Here is a 24,241-nt window from a genome sequence, read left to right on the forward strand (position 1 = left end):
AGACTGTGTGACATCACAGCAAATTAAACTGCACATCTAAGTTTGGTTGATTCATTATTTTTACCACCCAATTTTTGGTGCTTGTGGTAGTTATGCAATGTGCAGTGCAAGCAAGGTGTACATTTTTATCTGGGTCAAACCCATGACCTTTGCGTTGCTAGCTCAGAAGATGGCATTGGGCCTTTCCTGCAGCATGAAAGCAAATTCATCTAGTTTACAATAAACACATGTATACAAACTTAATCAACAGTCAAGGAAAAAACCTTTTGCTCTCCGGCTTCCTGTGTCGATAGGGGTCAGAGGTAACGAGAGGACGTTGTGGCTGCAAACTTCAAGGGTTTATTGTTTTGCCGTCACCTTTAAGATGTGGCCAACTCAACACAACTAAATGTAGGACGCCATTATCTAATGTACTCGATACATATCAAAGTAATGGCATGTTTAACAACAACCCACCAAAACTTGAAGCTGTACTTCAGTTGGCTCTTTATTTGTTGTTTTATTGTATTAATGCGAAAATAATACAAATTATTCTTATTTAATAACAGAAATAATAGGAAAAATTACTAAATAAAAATATAGATGGAATAAAAATTTTAATTATGTGCAATAATTTTTATACTTTGTGAATTAAATTTTTTAGTAAAATGTGAAAACACTACATCCGTCTTTTTTTAATCGACCAATGATTTTAGATCAGGTAGACCACTCAGTTTGTAGTCAAGCAACATCTGTCCGTATGCCTTTCCCTGCAGAAAAAAAGACAATAATATTAAACTATAAATAACGTGTAAAAGAAGACATTGTTTACATTAAAGGAGTCATATGATGCAATTTTATGTTTTCCTTTGTCTTGGGAGTGTTAAAAGCTGATTGCGCGTACAGAGGATCTGTAAAGTCGCAAAAATTAAAGTCTCAAATGCAAAAGAGAGTATTTCTAAAATTAAAGGCTCCTCCACGGCTTCCTTAGGGGTTGTTCACATTTCGCTTCTAAAACCGTGCGGAAAACGCGACCGTCTGTTGGTTCTTGTCACATGACCTGTGGTGTGCTTGCGGCATTCTGAAAAGTTGAAATGTTTTTAACTCAATGCGGTGCGGACACGTCTGCAAAAAAACTAGCCTGTCGCGACCGCAACGCTTCCATTATGAGCGCGCATACCGCATGCCTACATTTGAAATAATGAACTTGAGCGCGCAAAAGATGGGAAATGTGAATCGCCCCTAAAACTATTGATGGGCGATTTCGAAGCACGCTTCTTGAGGCTTCGAAACATTTACGAATCTTTTGTTTCGAATCATTGGTTCGGAGCTTGTTTCAAACTGGCCAAATTCACGTGATTTTAGCCAAAGAGGCTTCATTACGTCATAACTGTTTCGAAACGTTTCAAAAATTCGACTATTCACCACTAGGGGGAGTTGATCACAAATGTAGGTGAACTCGGGTCAGTTTTATTATAAAAGTTCATAAAACATTCATCCTTCTGACCTACCATTTTGTCTACTTTTTCTTTATAGACAAATTTAATGACAAAAATGTGCATAATTAAATAATGATTTGCCATAAATATAATTAAAAGTGTATTCTGTGTTTTAAGTTTTGTCTTAATTAAATAAAATAATTAATTTTTCTTAACATATTTTTAGAACAATCTTGCTATTATTTTGTAAAAAGTGTCAAATGTTTGGACAGATCTCGCTGCTTTTACACTATTTTAACCAGCAGGTTTCGCCAACGTGTATGGTGTTTCGAACGTTTCGAAAAACTGAATCAATTTGCGAAGCAATTGGTTCAATTGATTCAAAGCTTCGAAAAGCTTTGTTTCTCCCATCACTACCTAAAACACCTCATTCAGAAACGCGATCGTCGGTTGGTTCTTGTCACACTTTGAAAAGTTGAAATGTTTTTTACTCGATGCGGACGCACCTGGAAAAACCGAGCGTGTCGCATCGTGACCGCATCGCTTCCGTTATGAGCGCGCATACCGCACGCCTACATTTGAAATAATGAACGTGATCGTGCAAAAGACGCAAAATGTGAATCGCCCCTAAAACACCTCATTCAAACACGCCCCTACATATCAATGTCACCGCATGGAAAGATTTGCATATCACCGGCCAAATGTATACGCAAAAAAAGAAGGCTTAACACTTTTTTACTCTCTGTAGTATTGTTGCCACCATGTCATGGAGACCCTGTGCTTTTGGAGCTGATATTCCAAATATGGTAAGGGGCGTAACATTTCCATCACATGCTTGAGGTATTTTGCCAATCACAATGCATTGGATAGCTGGCCAATCAGAGCACACTGCACTTTACAGAACGGTGAGCTTTGTAAAAATCGTCGCGTTTCAAAAAAGGCGGAGCATTGAGGAGCAACAATAATGGTCGGTATGTGGAAAATGTGTTTTTTTAAACCGCGAAAACATGCACTACACCAAATACACGAAATAATATTATTTTAAGCAACGTCAAATGACCCCTTTAACACTAAAGTGAGTAATTCTGAGTAAATAAGCTAAAATCCCTTATAGTTGGTACACAGCTACATACACAAGTAATCTCACACCATGTAGAACATTTTTGTGCAGTAAATCGCTAAAACAGGTTTTTATTATCCTCTCCTTTAGTTAAACTTCAAAAGACCTAAGCTGGTCATCGTCACAGTGTCTACATTCATTTTACGAGCTCGTATGGATGAATACTTGTCACACAGTCAGTGTGTAAGTGTGTTACCTGAGGGTCGCTGCGTAATGACGCTACCCCTCCCCCTCCGAGCGAGTTTCGAAGAACGAAGTTCAGGCCGTGAATGCCGGGCAGTTCGTACCTGCGAGTCACCGCACACATGTAAAATACATTTTAATAATTGGGTATACCTTCTGGTTTTCACACATCTGTGCATTAGCTCACACCACTGTCTCACAAAGATGGGCGGCTTGACATGTCATTCCTCAGCATGAGGTGGGCCTCATTAGCAACACCAGAGTTCTTTACCCCAACCCATAAACCCAGAGGTTTGCGTGTCTGCTCTTGCACACACATGCGGGTCTTTAACAAAGCTGTACAGATGTGAGGCCGCTCACTATAAAGGTGTTACAACGTTTGTTGTAAGTTTCTGTACAGCTTCAGGAATTCAGTGCAAAACTTTTGTTAAAGTCGCAATGTTAAAAGTAAATAAAAATGAGTGTTCAAAACTGTACCTCCTTACTGTACCTCTATTCAAAACGTTAAGCTTATGACAGTGGTTCTTAAACTGGGGGGCATGCAAGATGGACATTTTACACAATATATTAATTTATCACAAATTCTGTGTAAAAATTCTGTGTTTGTTTGGGGGGCCAAAAGTTTGAGAATAAACAATGGTTTTAAAAAACATGGTGAAACTATGGTTACAGTAGCAAAACCATGGTTAATTTGTTGTAGCTATGGTTTAAATATAGTATCCATTAATTTACACTCAAACAATTATTATTAATTTTGTGGTTAATAATAGTGATTTATTATTTGAATTGTCATGGATGACATCTCGGATAATGTCTGTTTGAGTTAATTTAACGTCAACCCAATAACTTGCAATTTTATATTTCAAACAGAGGTGGCAGCAGGGAGGCAAAAGGTACAAATTAACAAAATTTATTTTGAAAAGCTGAGGACAATAAAAAACATGAGAAAAATGTGCTTTTTAACAATATTGCACTGATCGAAAAATCAAATAGCTTTGCTGTTATATATCTTTCCCGAGTAGTCAGCAAGTACATTTCAAACTATATAAGCAAATATCTCTTACCGTACGACTGAAGGAAGCTCAGTCTGATCCTTTTTGATCAGGTGTTGAAAATACTTTTCCACCACTTCAGCGGTTAACATTTTTCTCAGATAAGGAAAATACAGTGGGTGTCTCGCAATAACCCCTACAACAAAAAATATAACTATATTAATACAGGGTTTCCACACATTGGTTAACTTCAAATTCAAGGACCTTTCAAGGACTTTTCAGGTCCAATACCCTCAAATTCAAGGACTAAATGTGGGGGAACATTTCAAGTGAGAGCAAGGTTACATTGAGTTACCTTTTAAGATACATTGTTAAAGTTACCCTTCCAGGGAACTCGCGCTGCATCACTGCAGTGACACTTTGGGGACGCTTCCAGGGGTAAGTGCGTCTGAATGTGTACATCAAATTTAACCAATGGTGAGGCTTAACGACAAAGACCGGGTGATGCGGGTGACAGGAAGTATATCGCTATCTGAAATATTGGCAAAGATGGCATTACAGGGACGCAGGAAGTATGGCAAGGGAGACGCAGCGTCTCGTTCCCTTCTCAGGGAACCAGCAATTGCATACGCAACACAAGTATGAATCAACATTCACATACAGAAGATATAAACATTTAAAGTGTTAAAACAGTTTAGCACGTATGCTTAAAAAGTCTAGATTTTTTATGATATTATCCTACACTACACAGGGAATAATATGGATTTTTTTTCAGAAAACTTCTTGCATAAAATAGATTCAAGCACTTTCAATGACCTGTATTTATATTTTCAAAAACTTCCCAGGGCCTTGAATCCTTGAATTTCCCCCCCCCCAAATTCACAAACTTTCAAGGATTTCAATATTAAATAATTTTAATATTGAATACACAGATAGACTGTACTAAATGATCATATTTGCAAGCAACTCTAGTAAATAAAAACAAAACCTGGTACTACCACGATTCCATAAGCTGCTAATGTCATGGTTTTTGAGGCATGGTATCATGGTAGTAACATGTTTTCTTGACACTTTTAGTTGGTATAAATACTAATAGTGCATGAATTAATGCATGAATTAAAAACTCAAGAAAGTCACATTACCCTAATTCACCCTACAAACCCTATCTTATATTTTCACGTTTGCTCTTGAATCTTAAAAAAAACACATTACTGCAAGTCATAAATAAAAGCCTGTACTGTAAGCAGGCAGGTAGGCAAACATCCCATTGGTTACATTTACGAGCAATTGTTGACCTAAGAGTTCAACATGAGAAAAGCTAACAAGATTTCCAAAAATAAAGTCAAAATGCAGTGGAAAAATATCACAGACTCGCAGTCTGCTGTGGATGACACATAACCTCAAACCTGAAATGAAGTTTAGACTAGAGCCCGTTTCCACATCACACTCTTGCCATTTGGGCTGCAGACAGTTAGCTGCGATTCATGGTTTGTGGCCAGGGAACATGGTTTGACCTGACAAGTTCCCAGCAAACATTGCCAGGATGACTGTGGTGTGACATTAACATGCAGCAAGCCAGTTGGTTCACTGGCAAAATATTACCCAACGTGTGTAAAAGTGCATGGGGAGACACTTACCAATGTTTGAGGAGTCACCTTTGTCTCCGCTGCGCGTGTATGCTAACTCCTCCAGTCTGAAAGCATGAGGGCCAGAGGGCAAATCTAAAAGAGAGACATTTTGTAATTAAAGCTGCAATCTTTAACTGTTTTAGTAAAAAATAAACAAAAATCAGTTGTTGAGTAAATACATAACAAATCTGTCTCCACGATTCGTAAGTTTATATTAATGACTTATAATTTCCTAAAAGCCCTTCTGGACACTTTTAGCTGGTATTAACTGGTCAGACTGGAACCTAGACTAAGCTAATTGGCACTCCTTAGCTGGTTTAAGCTGGCCCTCCCAGTCTGGCAAAGCTGGTCTTCCGGCCTGGTCAAGCTGTTGGAGCAGCTTGTCTCCCAGGCTGACCAGTTAAAGGGACATTCCACTTTTTTTGAAAATATGCTCATTTTCCAGCTCCCCTAGATTTAAACATCTGATTCTTACCGTTTTAGCATAGCTTAGCACAATCCATTGAATCTGATTAGACCATTAGCATCGCGCAAAAAAATAACCAAAGAGTTTCGCTATTTTTCCTATTTAAAACTTGACTCTTCTGTAGTTACATCGTGTACTAAGGCCGACGGAAAATTAAAAGTTGCGATTTTCTAGGCAGATATGGCTAGGAACTAAACTCTCATTTTTGCGTAATAATCAAGGACTTTACTGCTGTAACAATTGAAAGTAACCAAGTAACCAAGTCCTTGATTATTACGCCAGAATGAGAGTATAGTCCTAGCCATATCTGCCTTGAAAACTTTTAATTTTCCGTCGGTCTTAGTACACGATGTAATTACAGAAGAGTCAAGTTTTAAATAGGAAAAATAGCAAAACTCTTTGGTTATTTTTAGCGCGATGCTAATGGTCTAATCAGATTCAATGGCTTGTGCTAAGCTATGCTAAAAGTGCTAACGCCAGACCTGGAGATCAGCTGAATGGATTCCAAAACGGTAAGAATCAAATGATTAACTCTAGGGGAGCTGGAAAATGAGCATATTTTCAAAAAAAGTGAAGTGTCCCTTTAAGACTAGCTTGACTAGCTAAAAAGTGGCCGAAACCCCTCTGAAACCAGCTAAAACCAGCCAACAAGCTTCAGCTTGTTTTTTCAGTAGGGCAATCCCTATACTCAACAAACCGAACATTTTGAGTTTTCATTCATTTACGATTTTTACATTTATGCATTTGGCAGACGCTTTTATCCAAAGAGACGGCTAGTTCAGACTAGCATCGACTAACCCCCCAGTCACATTAGCTACAAGAGACAGAGACAGTGCGACAAGCTACCATTCATTTTCAATGGGAGTGGCCGTTTGCCAGCGACAAGTGACGAACTCGCCGCTGCGCGAGCAAGGTGGGGCCAAAATAGACAAGCAGGCTATTTTATGCAAATGCTGAGCAATGCGACAAAGCGACTGCCAATCGGAGTGAAGGAGCAGCGTGACGTAGGTCTGTGGCCGAGCCGGAGAAAATAAATCAAGATGGCGGAAAATGCGTATTTCTGTATGTATCTGATAAGTTTAGCATTTTATCTCATATATTTTGTTACTTTTATCGAGAAATAAATACTTTTAAATACAAAAACACCGTTCTTGTAACTTAACAAAACATCTAAAGTGACTTTTGATACCGCTTTTAAATACTAGCCAAGGAACGCCCATCAAGCGAGTGCGTGTCGCTCGGTGTCGCTCACTTTTGTAGCTAATGTGACTGTAGGGTGACAGTAGCAGAGCGACAAAATCTCATTGATTTCGACAAGAGCGACAGTGACCGTCCAGTCGCGCAACAAAATTGAGGAATGTTTAACTTCATGCAAATTATGAGCGACTTTGGAGAGCGACTACCAATGAGAACAAAATAGCCGAGTTTACATCATCCTTCTCTTGTCAGTTACTGGAGTGGACGGTACTCATTTGTTTATGACAACCAGATTTAGAATTTAGATGAGTGACACACAACGACAAAGTTGCTTATAATGTGAATGTACCTTTATGCTGCGTACACACCAAACGCGAAGCATCGCGTTCCTTGCTCTAGATTATTCGCACTCTAGATTAATGCAATGCTCCAAAACTTACACTTTCTGGATTTTGTTCAATTTAAATGCATATGTATCTCAATTGATAGAGCATTGCCTTTGCAGGGCAACAGTTGTTGGTACGATCCCAGGGAACATACTGATAAAAAAGAAGTATAACCTGCACTGCGAGTTACGTCTGCAAAATACGTAAGTGTAAATACTGTGTACTTAAAACGTTCATTGTGTGTCCCATTCTTTTAACTCTTTACTGCCTTAAAAAGCCCTTGGGCTGCTGTAACGTTAGAGGCCTCTCTTACAATCAGTCCACTGTGATGCCCTAATCACCACGGCTCCAAGCCCTCCAAGTGTGTGTGTGTGTGCGCGCAGATTTGAGTCGGAAAGGAAAGAGAAAAAAACATCAAAGAGAAAAACGAGTCTGTGTTAGTTCTTATTGTGTGCAATTGTGTTTAAGACCTCCTGCGTTTGTGTGCACGGCCTTAAGTGCTTGCGAATGAATGCGAGTGTGTGCGTCAAACACTAGAGGCAAAGAAAAGATGTCCCCCATTATTTAAAGGATTTAGCTGCTTGTTTAGTGCGACTGAGAAGTGGCACACAGACAAATAGACTTACACGGACGTTGCCAAAACAGTAAAAGAAGGTTGTGGCTTTCAGAGATGCTTAAGCAAAGGATTCTGGGAAAACAAGCAACACTGGATTTTGGTGGTGGGGATCTTATAAAACCTTCTCTTGGTGAAACAATCCCGTTGGCTCCTAAAACGAGACTTAATTAAATCTCGCTTCCTTTATAGGCAGAATATTTCATCCAGCTTCGCATTTAAGTAGGTCAAGTCGGACGTCTTCATGCAGGAAAAGATTTTTTGACACACAATAAAATCTGTCATTTATAAGACTTCGCCACGTATTAAAAAAAAGTTTTGATGTACAATGAAGTCTGTAATTAATAAGGGCTAGGCACACCATGAATCAAACTTGCGATGATGCACAATAAAGTCTGTCGTGAATAAGGGTTAGCCACATGTGCTGGGAAGTATGCAAAACATCACAAACTTCCAGAGAGAGAGGCTGTGAAGGCCACAAGTGTTATTTGTGCCACAAAAAAACAACAACATTTAATTGGCTTTTAAATTCTGCTGACGTCTGTATTTTTTATTTAAGAGATATAACGGTACACTAGTGTACATTGCAAGTTTCTTTGAGTCAACAGTTTTAAAGTACATTAAAGAGCACCTATTGTCTGAATCAGGTTTATACATTTCCTTTGGTGTGTAAGTGTGTATTAATACATGTTAACGATATGCAAACGGTACAAACCCCAAAGTAAACGATGACGCGAGTTATCGTCTCCAACGTAAATCTCTTTTCTTGGACTACAACAAACACACGGATTGTAGGCAACGGTTTAATTCCCGAGATTTTTTGATGTAGACAAGACCGACATTATCATAATTCCTCCCGCTTCTGACTCACAGCCTGCAAGTTAACTCCTGTTAGCAACCTAATCTTTCAAACATGGTAAGGAGCGTCACATTTCCGTTAGCAGTATTAAGGCCAATCACAACGTACAGATTAGCTGGCCAATGGAGCTACAAAAATGTACGGCTTGTAGAAAATAATGTGTTTTTTAACCATAAACCACGCAAACACATTGCATTGTACCAAATACACAAAATAACGTTTTTTAGCAATGAAATAGGTGCACTTTAATACTTTTAAACTCCAAAAAGAACGAACCAGATAGCGAATGTTACAGAAGAAAAGATGCAAAAAAGACATTGCTTTCATTGGCTTATTCAACAGCTCTTTAGATTTTGTACCGAGTGTAACTATGGGGTACCTGCGGGTGTAGGGCTATGTTCCTCTGCTGGGAGGAGGGAGGGGGTGTGGCCTTCTGCTAATGTTGAATCTACCGCTGGCTCATTTTGCGTCTCCACAAGCTCTCCATTCAGATGAATGTGAACCTACAATCACCAATTAAAATCCATTCATTCACTCATTCATACACATGTAAACTTTAAATGATCCATTTGCATAATCCACCCAATCCACTTAGTCACTCTTTTAATTTTTAATGCAGGTTTAATTTAGCCAGTGTTTTTAAAAGCTGATGATATAAAGATCACCATGGTGCTGTTTTATCATATATATAAATAAAATCCAATTTACATAGTATACAAGTTATTGGGTTTGAGTGACAGGGGAACACACGTAGTTATAAAAAGTATAGCATGAATTAAGCCAAATGCAAAAAGATGTTTTACTTAATATGGAAAAATTATGCTTTCTTGGATTACCTTAAAATGTGGTATTAGCATAGTAAACGTTATACTACAGTGACACTATAGTGCTTTTATATAACTGAGAGTAGCCTTACCTCCAAATCTGCTTTTGGATGCATGAAAAAGAAAGGTTTCAGTACTGGTGATCTAAAAAAAAGAGAGTAGACAGTAAATGAAACACACATGGAACATTTGGTGCCCATCATTTATTATTTGTCTTAAAATATCGGTCATGCTTGAAAAGTACAAACACTCACATCCTGGGTCGTCCTCCAACAATACTGGTTAGTCCTGGAGCTGTAATAGAGAGACAGAGAGTAACAAAAACATTAGATCACAATAGAAAGATAAAGGTTTGGGCACACCTACTAATTCGTTATTACTACTATAATACACATTTCAAAACAAAAGTCATCAGACTTATAAAACATGAACAGACCGTATTGACTACCTGTTCAAACTTGTCCACAAATTTGTTGTGTGTGACTAAGGGTGCATTTACACCATGTCATAATTACCATTTTTACAGTAAAAAGCTTTCATGTCCTTCCAGTATGATATTATTTATTTCCTGACGGATTTTCAGCGTTCATGTCCTTCGAGTATGTTATTAATGTTTCCTGATGCACTTTCAGTGTTTTGGAAGTATTTAGCAGAAAGCATTATAATGTAAGGTAATGTAATGTATATATGTTTTTTTTTTTTCTTTTTTTGCTGGCAACAATATCCGCATAATCCCCAATCATGAACAGCTTTGAGTTGAACACCACTTGTTTTCCTCAAAAAAATTACAATAACGATACGTTGTGAACGCAGCATAACATTTTAATGAAAATTTTAAAGGGGACATATCGAGAAAATCTGACTTTTTCCATGTTTAAGTGCAATAATTGGGTCCCCAGTGCTTCTATCAACCTAGAAAATGTGAAGAACAACTCAGTAACTTTTGGTAAAATTTTTGGTATACCATTCTCTGCAAGCATGTTAAAAAATAAGTCATTGAAATTTGGCTCCCCTTGTGATGTCAAAAGGAGATCTTATTATAATAATACCACCCCTTAATCTGCACTATCCAACCACGTCACTGTCATTTAGTGCAGAGAGAGAAAATAATTGACAGCACAATTGAGTTTCAATTTCAACAAACCACCATTATGGCGATCAGTGTTTGCATTTCATTAGCTCATTTGCATTTAAAAGAACACACCCAAAACCAGCCAATTTTTGCTTGAACCTACAAAATGGCAATTTTAACATGCTATAATAAATTATCTATATGGTATTTTGAGCTAAAAAGTCTTGTGAAATGTCTTCTTTAATATGCTACGCATAGCTACCAATTACAAAATTTGGTCTAAGCAAGTAAACATAAGCCTTTATATCTATAGCTATATATTATGTAACCCTACAATGAAAAAAATCCACCCTCTCCTTTTTTAATCCCCATTAAACCAAAGCAGTCTCATTAGACATGTTGTTCTGATTCTCTTGTTAATGTGACGTCACACAAACAAAGCTCCGCCCATGGCCACTATTAATATTACCCAAAAGCTTTTCTAAATGTGTTTGTTAGCACCCTGTAGCACTAATACGGCTAAAGATACAATTGTCTCAAACCGTATTCACAACAATCAGATCTATTTTTAACCAAAACGCTCACTATCTGTTGGTATGGGAGTGTGGAGCTATAGCTCATTTACATTTAAGGTACAGACATGAAACAGTGCTTTTTGCCCCCAGCCAAATAGGGGCGTTTTAGACATGCTATAACAAATGAGCTGTGAGGTATTTTGAGCTAAAACTTCACAGACAAATTCTAGGCCCACCTAAGACTTGTATTACCTTTTGTAAAAATTAGCATAATATGTCTTTTAAAAGCGAATTTTGTCAATGTTTTAAAGCAGTCCACATTCTCAAACGTAATATATTCATAATAAAAGTAAAAAAAACATTCGATTTAAAGGTACAAGTATGTCTAAAGGTCAGCTTGAAATTAATTTAAACTGTTAGGAATGCTGTTAGTAAAGTGTGAGAACGAGTTGTGTGATGTTTTTACTCACCCATGCCTGTTCCAGCAGGTGCTATCTCTCTAGAAAAGAACTCCAGGGCTTTTTTCTGCTTGTGATGGACAGCCATCCAAATAACAGCCTCGCGGGTACCCTTCACAATAAAGCCGAAAGTTATTTTGGTGAAAGGTAAAGTAACATTTTCATCAGTCAACACAAACAGATCAGTTTACCGTATTGACTGCATGTGGTCCGTATGTATCCTCGGCGCCCAAAACTTGGATGTTGACATCAGTATAGTCTTCCAGACCAAGTTGTTTGAAAATTCGCCGGGTCCTACAAATAAGAATTTGTCAGAACACAGCGGTACAGTTTATAAACCAGAGGAGTTTAAAAAATACACTGTGTGCAATCAAATTTGTTTATCTGTTTTATATTTTAGTATAATATTAACTGGTCCACTTTTTTATTCTTTTTATGGCGACAAATGCTTTTTTGCATTGTGTTTTTAAAAGAATAAATTGCATACAGTATGAGGAGTTCAGATGCAAAAAGCCGTCTGACATGTTTTCTTGTAAATGAATCTTTTTATTAAGCTCTTATGTTTAGGTTGAGTAATAAGGTTATTAGTCAGTAATAGAAATGCCTTAGTTTCACAATTGTCCCTTTAGTCATTTCATTGGTATTTAACAAATAGTCTTCCGCTGCAACCCCCCCCCCCCCCAAAAAAGTGCATGTACGTTTTTCCACCTGAAAAAAAAAACATTCTTTAGACAAGACATGGTAAACAGTTGCAAAATATGCAACTAGAAACATTACAAATAATGAAAGTAATCCATGTCACTGCCACAATCAGGTTCTATTTAGGTCCAAGTTCATCAAATTTATCTTCCGTGTACTTAGAGGACTTTGCTGAAAAATCAACTTGGCGTTTAGTGAATTCTGCCAACATATCGATATTCTGAATGATTAAGCGGATTTGAAGGTATTCGATGAACAAACAATACATGCAGAGAGAATTCAGTTAACATCATTATCTCATTTTATAACAGAGGTGGTGTTTAGCAGCTTTTGCATCTAAGCTTCTCATATGTTTTTGATCAAAACATTGTATATAAACCCTAAACCTTTTAATAATACTCTCTGCTGTTCTTCTAGCCTTTTCCACAGCTCTAGGTCCACCGACAGGGCAAACTGCTGTGGCCCTGAACCCATCTAAATATGTAGCACAGACCTGGGGGAAAATATATGTAATATTGATAAAACGTTGGTGTAGGAAAATAGTAGCAAAAGTGTTTGATAATTGGTGTAAAAAAAGTAAATTAATAAAAATGACACTCATGAACAAAGCAGCAGGGAAACTTGACATACCTTGTAGTCACCTGATGAAGGTGATCCTCTGGCCCCGCCTACTTTTACTGCTCCACCATCCACACCTAAAAATTGAAGGGCAGAAGGAATGCAGTGTCAGTACATTAACATTAACTCTGGAATCCTCAATGGGAATACTGCTCAAAGAAACTGATTGTAAATTTTATATTTTAACTCTTTCCCCGCCACTGTTTTTAAAAAGCATTTTTTATGATTTTCACAAAAGTTTAAAGGGACACACCACTTTTTTTCCACATTTTTCAGCTCCCCTAGAATTAAACATTTGATTTTTACCGTTTTGGAATCCATTCAGCCGATCTCCGGGTCTGGCTGTACCACTTTTAGTATAGCTTAGCATAATCCATTGAATCTGATTAGACCATTAGCATCGTTCTCAAAAATAACCAAAAAGTTTCGATACCTTTCCTATTCAAAACTTGACTCTTCTGTAGTTACTTCTGTAAAGTACTAATATCGACAAAAATTTAAAGTTGCGATTTTCTAGGCCGATATGTCTAACTATACTCTCATTCTGGCGTAATAATCAAGGACTTCGCTGCCGTACCATGGCTGCAGGAGGCACAATGATATTACGCAGCGCTTGAAAATAGTCCCCATGGTAACTTTCAATAGCAGAGGACTATTTTCGGGCACTGCATAATGTCATTGCTCTATATCTCAAAATATCAATATCAAAATGTTCTTCTTTAAATATATAAACATACAATATATTAAATGAAGAAATCGTCATTTGTTTTCTTTTTATCACCTCTCAAATATGGGTAGGTTTCTTCAAAAATACAAAATTTTAAGCAAAAAGTTGAGACAATTGCATTTTTGTAAAAGACTTTTGTTAGAGATCAGATTCAGAGTAATGATCAAAACATACACAGAGTTTTTACTGTTTTGGATCAGTGGATGCTTTAGTGTTTAAGTTGGGCAAGAGCACCACCTATTGGATAATAGCAGAAATATGGATTGCAGTAAAAAATTGTCATTGGCAGGGAAGCGTTTTCTCTTAATTAATGAGATAACTCGTCAATGGCGGGGAAAGAGTTAATAATGTGATTAAAATACTGTCATCTTCTCGTAATATTAGTGTGCAATTATAAAAGTGCAACTTTTAGAATGATCTCTTGACAGAAATCCAATATAATATTAGTGATGCACCGATGTATCGGCCACCGATATTTATCGGCCGATTTTAGATGAATTTGAAACCATCGGCATATCGGCAATAGCATGAGAAAGGCCGATACCGATTGTTTATTAATTAACTGCATAAAGAAATCCATTATATGTAAAAAATGAGTTAATGATGTTAATAAAATAAATGCTGAATAGCAAAAAACACCTTTGAAGGTTGTCATGCTGTCTTATTATATTTGTTTTAGCTTGATTAGTGTCTCTCTTATTATGTTGGTCAGTTGAATGTTAATTAGATCCAATCCATGTTCAGTAAAAATAATTTGATGCAGAAATAAACTAGCTAATAGACCAACTGTATAGTATTGTATACAAGTGTTTAATATCGGTATCGGCATCGGTATCGGCCAGAAGTTGTCTGTTTAAATCGGAATCGGTATCGGCCCAAAAAAATCCTATCGGTGCATCCCTATATAATATACATAATTATTTTATCAGTGGTGTATGAAAACCTTACATAATGAACTGTTGTAGTTTATACCTTCAGAATAAGCCGTTTTTATCTCCAAACACAGCGGGGCCTCCTTACATGGAAGTCGCCATTTTGGGCTGCCATGTTTCTATAGTAGCCCTAAATAGACAAACTCCTCAATTTGTTTGTCCTGTGACGGCTACCGTAGCTTCTCTAACCGTGGGTTCACACCAGCCATGAGGCTAATTTGCATCTACCGAGCTGCGCTATATGCCTCATTCGCAGGGTGGGACCTCCAGACGCGAGTCAACGCGTCTTCACATTGACTTAAAGCAACACTAAAGAGTTTTCGCTCTTTGCTCCCCCTACAGGTTGGAAGCGGACTTGTCCATTACCACTGTCGTAAATAATTTAGCCTACTGCAGCAAAGCTGGCTGTGATTGGATTGTAACTTGCCGTAAAGCAAGTTTTTGTAGTTTTCACTCGAACTACAGGACCGCGACCCAACGTTTGGAAACTTCTTTAGTGCGGTTTTGGCCGATAGAGGGCTGCAAAGCGAATGTTTCGAGTGGATGAACGACTGAAACTTTTTAAAGTAAAAAAACTCTTTGATGTTGCTTTAACATTGAAATCACTCGCGCTTGACGCCTCTACCGCGGCTGGTGCGAACGCAGAGGGGTAAGCTGTGGACTAAGCGACTAAAAAATCTAGACAGTGGACCTTTAAGTCAATTTGAAACTTTATTTTACAGCAATGATCGCAGGAATTGTCAGGAAAGGTTTACCAGCATGAGGTGTTGATAATCAGCACTTTTCTCTTGTATTGGGGGAGACTTAGATCGCAGGTTTGTTTTGGAAGTTTTAAGTGTTCAGGAGAACTCAAATCAATCCGCTATGTACAATTAGCTCAGTGATTACATGGACAATGAAAAAGATGTCGGAGGACAAAGACAATATTTGCTTTTGTCTCTTGGTGTGACAGAAGAAATAGGTTTAAATGACAAATGTAAGATATATCAAAGGTTAGAGTTGATAGCCGGAGCCGGCATCTGAGTAGTTAAGACTAGACAGCTGGTCTAAAATCAATGGACCGCCTCAGACATACAGATAACAAACACAAACCACCTGATCACTAGATCGGTCTTACAGTGATAAAGTCTATCATTATCAAATCTGAGCAGTGACAGTAGACAAATGATCAATTCAACCTAATCCACCAGTCAACTTTGAAATTTAAGATTTAACAGAAAATGTAAATCAATAATTAAATTAAATTTCAAGGTTTTGCAGTACTTTACATTTGCATTTATGAATAAGTTGCTTTTTTATTTGCATTCAATGATTTATTAAACAATTTGATTTGATTATCGATTCGTTTAAACTATTGAGTGACACAAACACACCCGTCATTATTATATCAAATACACACAAAAAGGTCACTGTTCGTAACACACAAGACAATGCTTACCAGGTGTCTCAGTGATGGTAACATTGGAGAAGTCACAGGTTACATCAGGCAAAAGGTAACGCTGTGGGTCACCAATTTCATACACCAACTGCTCAGCTACTGTACCGAATGATACCAGACCGCCGGTTTTTGGAGGTTTAGATAGTATAAAGGAACCGTCAGCCGAACATTCCACCACAGGGAAGCCCATGTTATCCCTGCATTCAAACAATATAAAATAGTAATGTTCGTGATGTTCCTGCCGATCAGTGGTAGAGAAGTGCAAAAGGTTGTGCTTTCAATTGCAAGTAACACACATCATGATAAAAACAAAATGTATACTTTGTAATGCACTGTAAGTCACTTTAAATAGCACCTATTTCATAGCTAAAAACAACATTATTTTATGTATTTGGTATAATAGAATGTGTTTGTGTGGTTTATGGTTTAAAAAACAAATTATTTTACACATACCATATATTTTTGTAGCTCCAGATTTCACTCTATTCCTGAAACACATGGATTTGAAAAGCTTTGTGTCCCTGATTGGTCAGCTAATCTGTCCATTGTGACTGGCCTGAATACCTCTAACGTCAGCCGGAAACGTGACGCTCCTTACCATGTTTGAAAGATTCGGTTGCTAACAGGAGTTAACTTACAGGCTGTTAGGAATTATGATAAAGTCGGTCTTGTCCATTTCAACAGGCCCATGAAGTAAACTGTTGTCTACAATCCGCGTGTTTGTTGTAGTCCAAGAAAAGAGATTTATTTACGTTGGAGATGATAACTTGCGTCATGGTTTACTTTGGGGTAACATGTACTAATACACACTTACACACCAAAGGAAATTCAAAAACATAAATCGGACAATAGGTGCTCTTTAAATAAAAGCATCTGCCAAATGCATAAATGTTAAATCAGTGTCTAACAAGAAATTAATCTCACAAACATGCTTGGGTCATATTCACCTCAAATCTACATATACATTTTGCTTAAAATTTTTGATTAAAATAATGTCATAATAGTAAAATAGGAATAATGACAATATGGCACTTCCACATTTCTAGTTACCGTAATGCAGTGGTTCTCAAACTTTTTCAGCGTGCGGCCCCCTTTGTGTATGGTGCATTCCTACGCGGGCCCCCCAAAGAAAATTTATGATAAAAAACAGTTCTAAAACTTCACATTTTAAAGGCGGAGTCCACGATGTTTGAAAAACGGTTTGGAAAAGGAGACGGGCCGACTACCAAAACACACTTATAGCCAATCAAATCAAATGCCGGGTTGCGTATGTGTGGGGCGGGTCTATCAACAGAAGGTTGATTCTATTGGGGTAGGGGCGTGTTTGTTTAGATGATTTCAAATATCAACATTGGCTTTCAAACATCATGGACTCCGCCTTTAATTAAACAAAACATTAAATTATACAATGCAGTGCTGCCTTATTTTTTTTAGGTTTAATTTCACAGAATTCATGATAAATTAATGTATTTTATCAAATGTCATAAAACTGGGGCCCCCCTGGGGGCCCCGGACCCCAGTTTGAGAACCACTGCCGTAATGCACCCAAATCAATTGTCTTTACTGTAACAAAAACATTTAAAGCATGGGTCTTTAACAGGGGGTCTGGGGTATTTTTCGGGAAAAATGAAATCATGCATCAAACCAAAATGCATTAATAGGCTAAAAGAAATGATAAAATACTTAAGTGAAATGAAGGTCGCCCATTAAATCTATTCAGTAAATTTTCAATGTTTTAAGCCAGGAATACACTGCAGGATTTTTGCCCTCTTATAAGATCACACTGTGCGACATGGATCGTTTAAACTCGAGTACGACAGGTATGTAGACTGTACGATGATGACACGGAAGCTTCGGCGGCTGCGTCACAAGTTGCGCAATGTCACCAGTATGCGCTCATGGTAAACAAATACCAGTACGCAGGTCGTAGCAGCAAACACAGTGTGTGTTGATCATGCTGAATTTCTGACACTGTCAAAAAAACTATCGTAGGCTATCTTTGGATGCAAGACCGGAAAAACGGCCGTCTTTGTACCTCTCTCACTGTACGACATAGGATCACCGATGAAGAGCCACGATAACAGAAATCGCTGGGATTGTTTCACGATGGCAATCTTTCGTCTGGGACAGCCAAAAATCGTGCAGTGTATCCCAGGCTTTATTATGTATAGTATGTTAACAGTATCTGTGTATACAAAATGTTATGTTAATTTTATTATATTTGTAATGTAACCATCAAAACAAAGTATGTAAATACTCTTTAATTTGATACATATAATGGGGGTCATTGCTCCTCCTCTCTATACGGGTGATTCTCACGAAACCATTGAAACACCACGGCACTAATGATTTTAGCTTTAAAATGTGTAATATAGTAACATTAAAAAGCATCAGAATTAACACAATACTGTGTTCTACCTTGCACAATGTGTGATTTCAACATAAGAATTTATAATTGGAAATTTTATCTCATTTTCTGCTGAAATTCTCATTACCGCAATGTGTCCGGCTGTGTTTGAACATGCGTTATGTTGTAATTTAATCAAATTAACACAAAAATATTAAGAAAATAAATAAATGGATGTTTTGCTAGACTACTTTAGATGATAGAAAAAATATTTACTGAATATTCATGTATAATAATAATGAAGAAAAATTAGGAAAATGATGTGTCCATGCCTGATGTTCTCATCCTCCGCAACACTTTTTGAGAACATTTTAAGCACACATACAGAATTTTAATAAAGTTTGATTTTGAGTGACCAAGCACATGGACCAGTTACTTCAAGATGGCTACCAGGTAAGATCATTTTTTTACAGTTAATTTAAAATATTTTCTTGTCAGAATGCTTACACGACATTTTGATTATCATTACCGCAACAGATGCTTATTAAATGTTAATTTAATTAATAGAAGCATAAAACTTTGATTTGAAATGCATGTGCAGAATCTCCAAATTATGTTCTTTCAGGTTTGTCAGGTCATTTTGAAAATATGTCAGTTTTGATGTTTTCTGAATGTTGCGGTAATGAGATTTTTTAGGGCTAATTTTTTAAATTATGTTACAAAAAGTGTTAAATGATAAGTAAAAGTTTTAAAAGTAATGTTCCCATTTACTCCAGACTTTGTTTTTCAATGTCTGGTGGGAAAAAAAGTAAATTTAAGCAATTTTTACATTTTCATGCTTGACATTTTTAAAACCAAGTTTTCGTGAGAATCACCCATACATGCAGCGGTCCTTGGCCTGAAAAAGGTCAAAGACCTCTGATTTAAAGTATTTGCATTATAATAAATAAATTATAAATGAAATCTGTGTTTTGTAGTGAAGAATTTGGTCTTTTCTAGGGACCCTGAGCAAATTCCAAATTTGGTTATCCCAGTCAGGAACTGTGTGCCAGTCCGTGAATATTCCTCCTGTGGCCTGTGCTCCACACTCAATCAGGTGACCTGCAAGACTACAGGCAAAAAAAAGTTTTTTTTTAGCATGATAGGAACAGAACCGAAACTGTACTGCTAATGTGGTTTACCACAAATGTTGAAATATCATTCACACCCCTTTGACTTTCTTCCCTTATGCTGTATCTTACATATCTCTGTCTTTATTTGGTGACGTGCGTTTGGTATTTAGCACAAAGGGACAGTGTGATTATATGACATATAAGAGCTTACACAGATCTCAATACTGTACCTTCCAGCAGCCAGCAAATCATAATTATTGCTTTTCCATGAAAACTGTCATAGAAAAAAAAAACAATCAATAAGTATTTTTGTCTGCATGTTAATCATCTTATTATTAATTCTGATGCTTTTCGATTAGCATTTTTGTTTTTATTTTTGAGAGCATGCATGTGTGCTAAACCTAATACCGTACCGAATGCATGAGGGGTCCGAGAACCACCGCGCTGTCCACACAACGTCCCGTCACTACGATATCGGCCCCGAGATCCAGGCAGCGTTTTATTGGGAGGGCTCTGAGAGATACAGAGACAGACAACTGAATCTCATGCACAAACCACGAGTCAGGCTCCAGGATTAAATAACAGACAAAACCAATGACACACTGTTATTAACTCGTTGTTTTTACCCCAAATACGCATTCATGCTGTGGACTGTCTTTGGAAGTGGTTTCTTTTCCTTTGAATCAGCCATCCTGAGATCACTCAAAGAGTCTTTCTAGGAGAGACAGCAAAAAAGACTTTAAAAAAAGATATTTGAATTATTTTCCATAATTTTATAGTGATATTTGATAGTTTAGATATATAGTAATATCAACCTCTGTGTTAATAATGCAATGGTCTACAAGTGAGCTATCATCTACTACCATCAATGTTTTTTACTGTAAATGCTCATGCACTTCAAAAGCTTGAATAAACGAATGACTTGATGCAGGTACCTGTGGCATGAGGTCATCGCCGGTCACCACAGCTACCTTTAAGTCAAGTCCCGCCTTCTGAACTACTTCCTGTAGAGCCGCTCCACAGGCAAGAGGATTTACACCCCCAGCATTACTCACCACACGAATACCTTCATGAAACAACAGATCATCATACCATATATGCAGTATAGACATAGTAAAAAAAAACATTTTGATGCTTCGTCAAGTATACCAAAGCCACCAATGGCTTCAAATAATGTGATCCAATGCACAGGTGAAAACATTAATTATTTCCTCATTCATGAACATGATTAGCAAATTTAATTCATCATCTCTGGATGGTGAAAACAACATCTCCCATCTTTCCACTCTTCTTCATAACGTAATTTAGCTTCGCCTTTGTTATCATGCTACTGTGTAATACCGCCCCCGTAGTGGTGAAATCTGTGGGTGCCTTTAATTTTGGTTGATAAAATGTACTTTATTTTTGCAAACATTGTCACTTAACAAATGCCTAAAACTTTTCACTACATTCTAGTCCTAATTTAGAAAGAAAAAGAAAAAAACAAGAAAGAAAGAACTTGATATAAATCATGCATAACAATTAATCAAAACGAATTGTTTGCAGAATAAAAGTTTTTGTTTACATCATACCCTCACCTAAAGGATTATTAGGAACACCATACCAATACTGTGTTTGACCCCGCTTTCACCTTCAGAACTGCCTTAATTCTACGTGCCATTGATTCAACAAGGTGCTAAAAGCATTCTTTAGAAATGATGGCCCATATTGATAGGATAGCATCTTGCAGTTGATAGAGATTTGTTACTTGTTCCACCACATTCCAAAGATGCTCTATTGGGTTGAGATCTGGTGACTGTGGGGCCCATTTTAGTACAGTCTCATTGTACAGTACAAGAAACCAATTTGAAATGATTCGAGCTTTGTGACATGGTGCATTATCCTGCTGGAAGTAGCCATCAGAGGATGGGTACATGGTGGTCATAAAGGAATGGACATGGTCAGAAACAATGCTCAGGTAGGCCGTGGCATTTAAATGATGCCCAATTGGCATTAAGGGGCCTGAAGTGTCTTTACACCACCATCATGAGTGGTACCTGGTGGGGTCTTCTGCTGTTGTAGCCCATCCGCCTCAAGGTTGTGCGTGTTGTGGCTTTACAAATGCTTTGCTGCATACCTCGGTTGTAACGAGTGGTTATTTCAGTCAAAGCTGCTCTTCTATCAGCTTGAATCAGTCGGCCTATTCTCCTCTGGTCAACACTTAACAGCTGTGTTTTATTCACCATAAAGCACAGCTATATGACCACTGCACCTTTCTGTGTATCAAGGCACAACACCCTCAGCAACATAAACATTAAAGATCACCCACACCATCGCCCACATTCTGTTGCTGTTTACAGTCGGTCAGGAACTACTTTTTCCAGCGGAAGGAAGGCTTTTAGTGATTTTTCTTCACGTAAGTTGCATTGATGATTAATTTTTGCTTTAATATGTGTATTTTGTGGTAACCTTTTTTAAAAGCAACAAGGTATGGCTAGTTCTGTACTGTGTGAATAATGATGACTGAAGGGGCAGCATGCATTACTTTTTGAATTTTTTACATTTTTTACAGCCTAGCCTCTCATACCTGCTTACATACTTTCATAATGACCGGTCATTATACTAAAAGTATGGGACAAAGGTCAAACAAAAAAATCTAAGAATTAAAAACTAGACGTTCTCAACTGTACAAGTACATTTTTATCAAAACATTACCTTTTCTGCTTATATCCTTAATAAACGGAGAAAGCGCGAGAACAAAATCAGGAGCATATCCCATATTCTGAAAGAAAAATGGATGAAGTGTCAGAACTATATGTTCATTCTCTGCAGAAATGTTGTATTGCATGTAAAGATCTGTCTTTGTCTATAATGTCAACACTTATAATAATAATAAAATTATTATTATCATTCAGTATCTGATTTTCCATTACATGTCGACACAGATAAAATGGTCAATAAACAAGTCTAAACATTTAAAAAAAAAAATAAGGGAAAATTATATTTATTTTATTCACGTCAAACTTTATCTATATAGCTGGACAAATCTGACTATACATTAAAGGAAACACATCATGAAAATCTGACTTTTTTCATGTTTAAGTGCTATAATTGGGTCCTCAGTGCTTCTATCAATCTAGAAAATGTAAAAAAAGAACAACCCAGTAACTTAATTTTGGTAAACCATTCTCTGCAAGCCATTGACATTTGGCTCCCTTTGTGATGTCAGAAGGGGATAATACCGCGCCTTAATCTACACTATCCAACCACTGCACAATACATTTGCATACAAAAGGACACATGCAAAAACAGTGTTGGTATTTTGAGCTAAAACTTCACATACATACTCTGGGGACACCAAAAATGTGTTTAACATAAAGTTTTGTGAAATGTCCCTTTAAGTACGCACTAGGGATGCATATCAATTAATCGCGATTAATCTATAGCAGAATAAAAGTTTTTGTTTACATCATATATGTGTGTGTACTGTGTATAATAATTATGTATATATAAATATGCACACATGCATGTATAATTTTAAGAAAAATATATATTTATATATTAAGTATTTATATTTATATATAATATAAATTATACATAAATATACAAATGTATATACACATGTAAACATTGCTTAAATATATACATGCATGTGTGTGCATTTAACTATACAAAGTTATTATATACAGTACACACACATATATGATGTAAACAAAAACTTTTATTCTGCTATAGATTAATCGCGATTAATTGATATGCATCCCTAGTACGCACAGCTTTATTTGCACATTCAATGTTTTTTGTGTAAGATGGGAGAAGAACTTACAGGTGCTTTAGCTTTGGCAGCAGTGAGCAGGGACATAGTGATTTCAGACAGATAATCAAACACAAGGAAGTCCAATTTTCCACCATATACAAGCTGAGGAACTGCATAGAAAAGATGAAAAAGACTTTGAAAAGTTTGATTAGTCTGACATCTAGCGGTGATTAAATGTCATGATACGTTACGGTTGATCAGTAGTGTTTTGTCGAAGTACCTGAGGTTGCAGTGTCACCCCAAAACCCCGACGCACATCCTATACGTACTGTTTTACGAGACGATGAAGCGTAACGCCTGCCGTCGCTTCTTTGTCGTGACTCTTTTACAAAACATCTGACAGTACTTGCAGACTTTATGAAATTATGTGAATACAAAACATTATTTCGACAGAAAAACAATGTTGAGTTTGAATAAACCCGATGCAAACTCCCAGGTATCCGCGTTAGATTCGTCATGCTTGACAAATGCGTTTCTTTATGTATTTGTTTAAGATTTCTGTCTGTTATAAACTTGCAGCAAATCCGAAGTGTCAAAGATTCATTCTTGTGCTACACAAATTTACATCCGTGTAGGATAAATCGTTGACTTATTGTTCCCACACATCAGGAGGAGGAGTGTTCGACTTTATGCGGTGCTGCGCAGATGGATCTGTTTATGACATCAAAGTACCGCGATAGCGAGTCGAGAGCTTTGCTGTGTGATTTCTCTCACGGTACTTTGATGTCATCGGTTTACGCAGCAGGGAATGAAGTAGAACACACACATAAGGATCGACAAAGATGCGCTATATGTATAGTATATCACATTGCAACGTGTAGTTTTAAAGTTATCTTACTGA

General features: G+C 37.1%; 1 protein-coding gene across 1 annotated transcript; it reads right to left on the reverse strand.

Moving 5' to 3' along the window:
• Positions 1-469: 469 nt before the first annotated feature.
• On the reverse strand, positions 470-23,964 carry lratb.1 (lecithin retinol acyltransferase b, tandem duplicate 1). Its single transcript, XM_073866176.1, has 20 exons — positions 23,621-23,964; positions 23,410-23,510; positions 22,299-22,365; positions 20,540-20,670; positions 20,231-20,319; positions 20,018-20,117; positions 19,835-19,878; positions 19,517-19,601; positions 16,146-16,335; positions 13,061-13,125; positions 12,817-12,923; positions 11,923-12,025; positions 11,744-11,843; positions 9,941-9,980; positions 9,779-9,830; positions 9,242-9,365; positions 5,351-5,434; positions 3,786-3,909; positions 2,735-2,825; positions 470-749 (listed from the first exon to the last, which is right to left on the reverse strand). Exons 1-20 carry the CDS (start codon positions 23,856-23,858, stop codon positions 675-677), a joined length of 2,010 nt encoding a protein of 669 aa, XP_073722277.1. The 5' UTR covers positions 23,859-23,964; the 3' UTR covers positions 470-674.
• Positions 23,965-24,241: the final 277 nt, after the last annotated feature.

The sequence above is a fragment of the Misgurnus anguillicaudatus genome, chromosome 3, assembly GCF_027580225.2.
Source record: "Misgurnus anguillicaudatus chromosome 3, ASM2758022v2, whole genome shotgun sequence".
Taxonomy (NCBI): domain Eukaryota; kingdom Metazoa; phylum Chordata; class Actinopteri; order Cypriniformes; family Cobitidae; genus Misgurnus; species Misgurnus anguillicaudatus.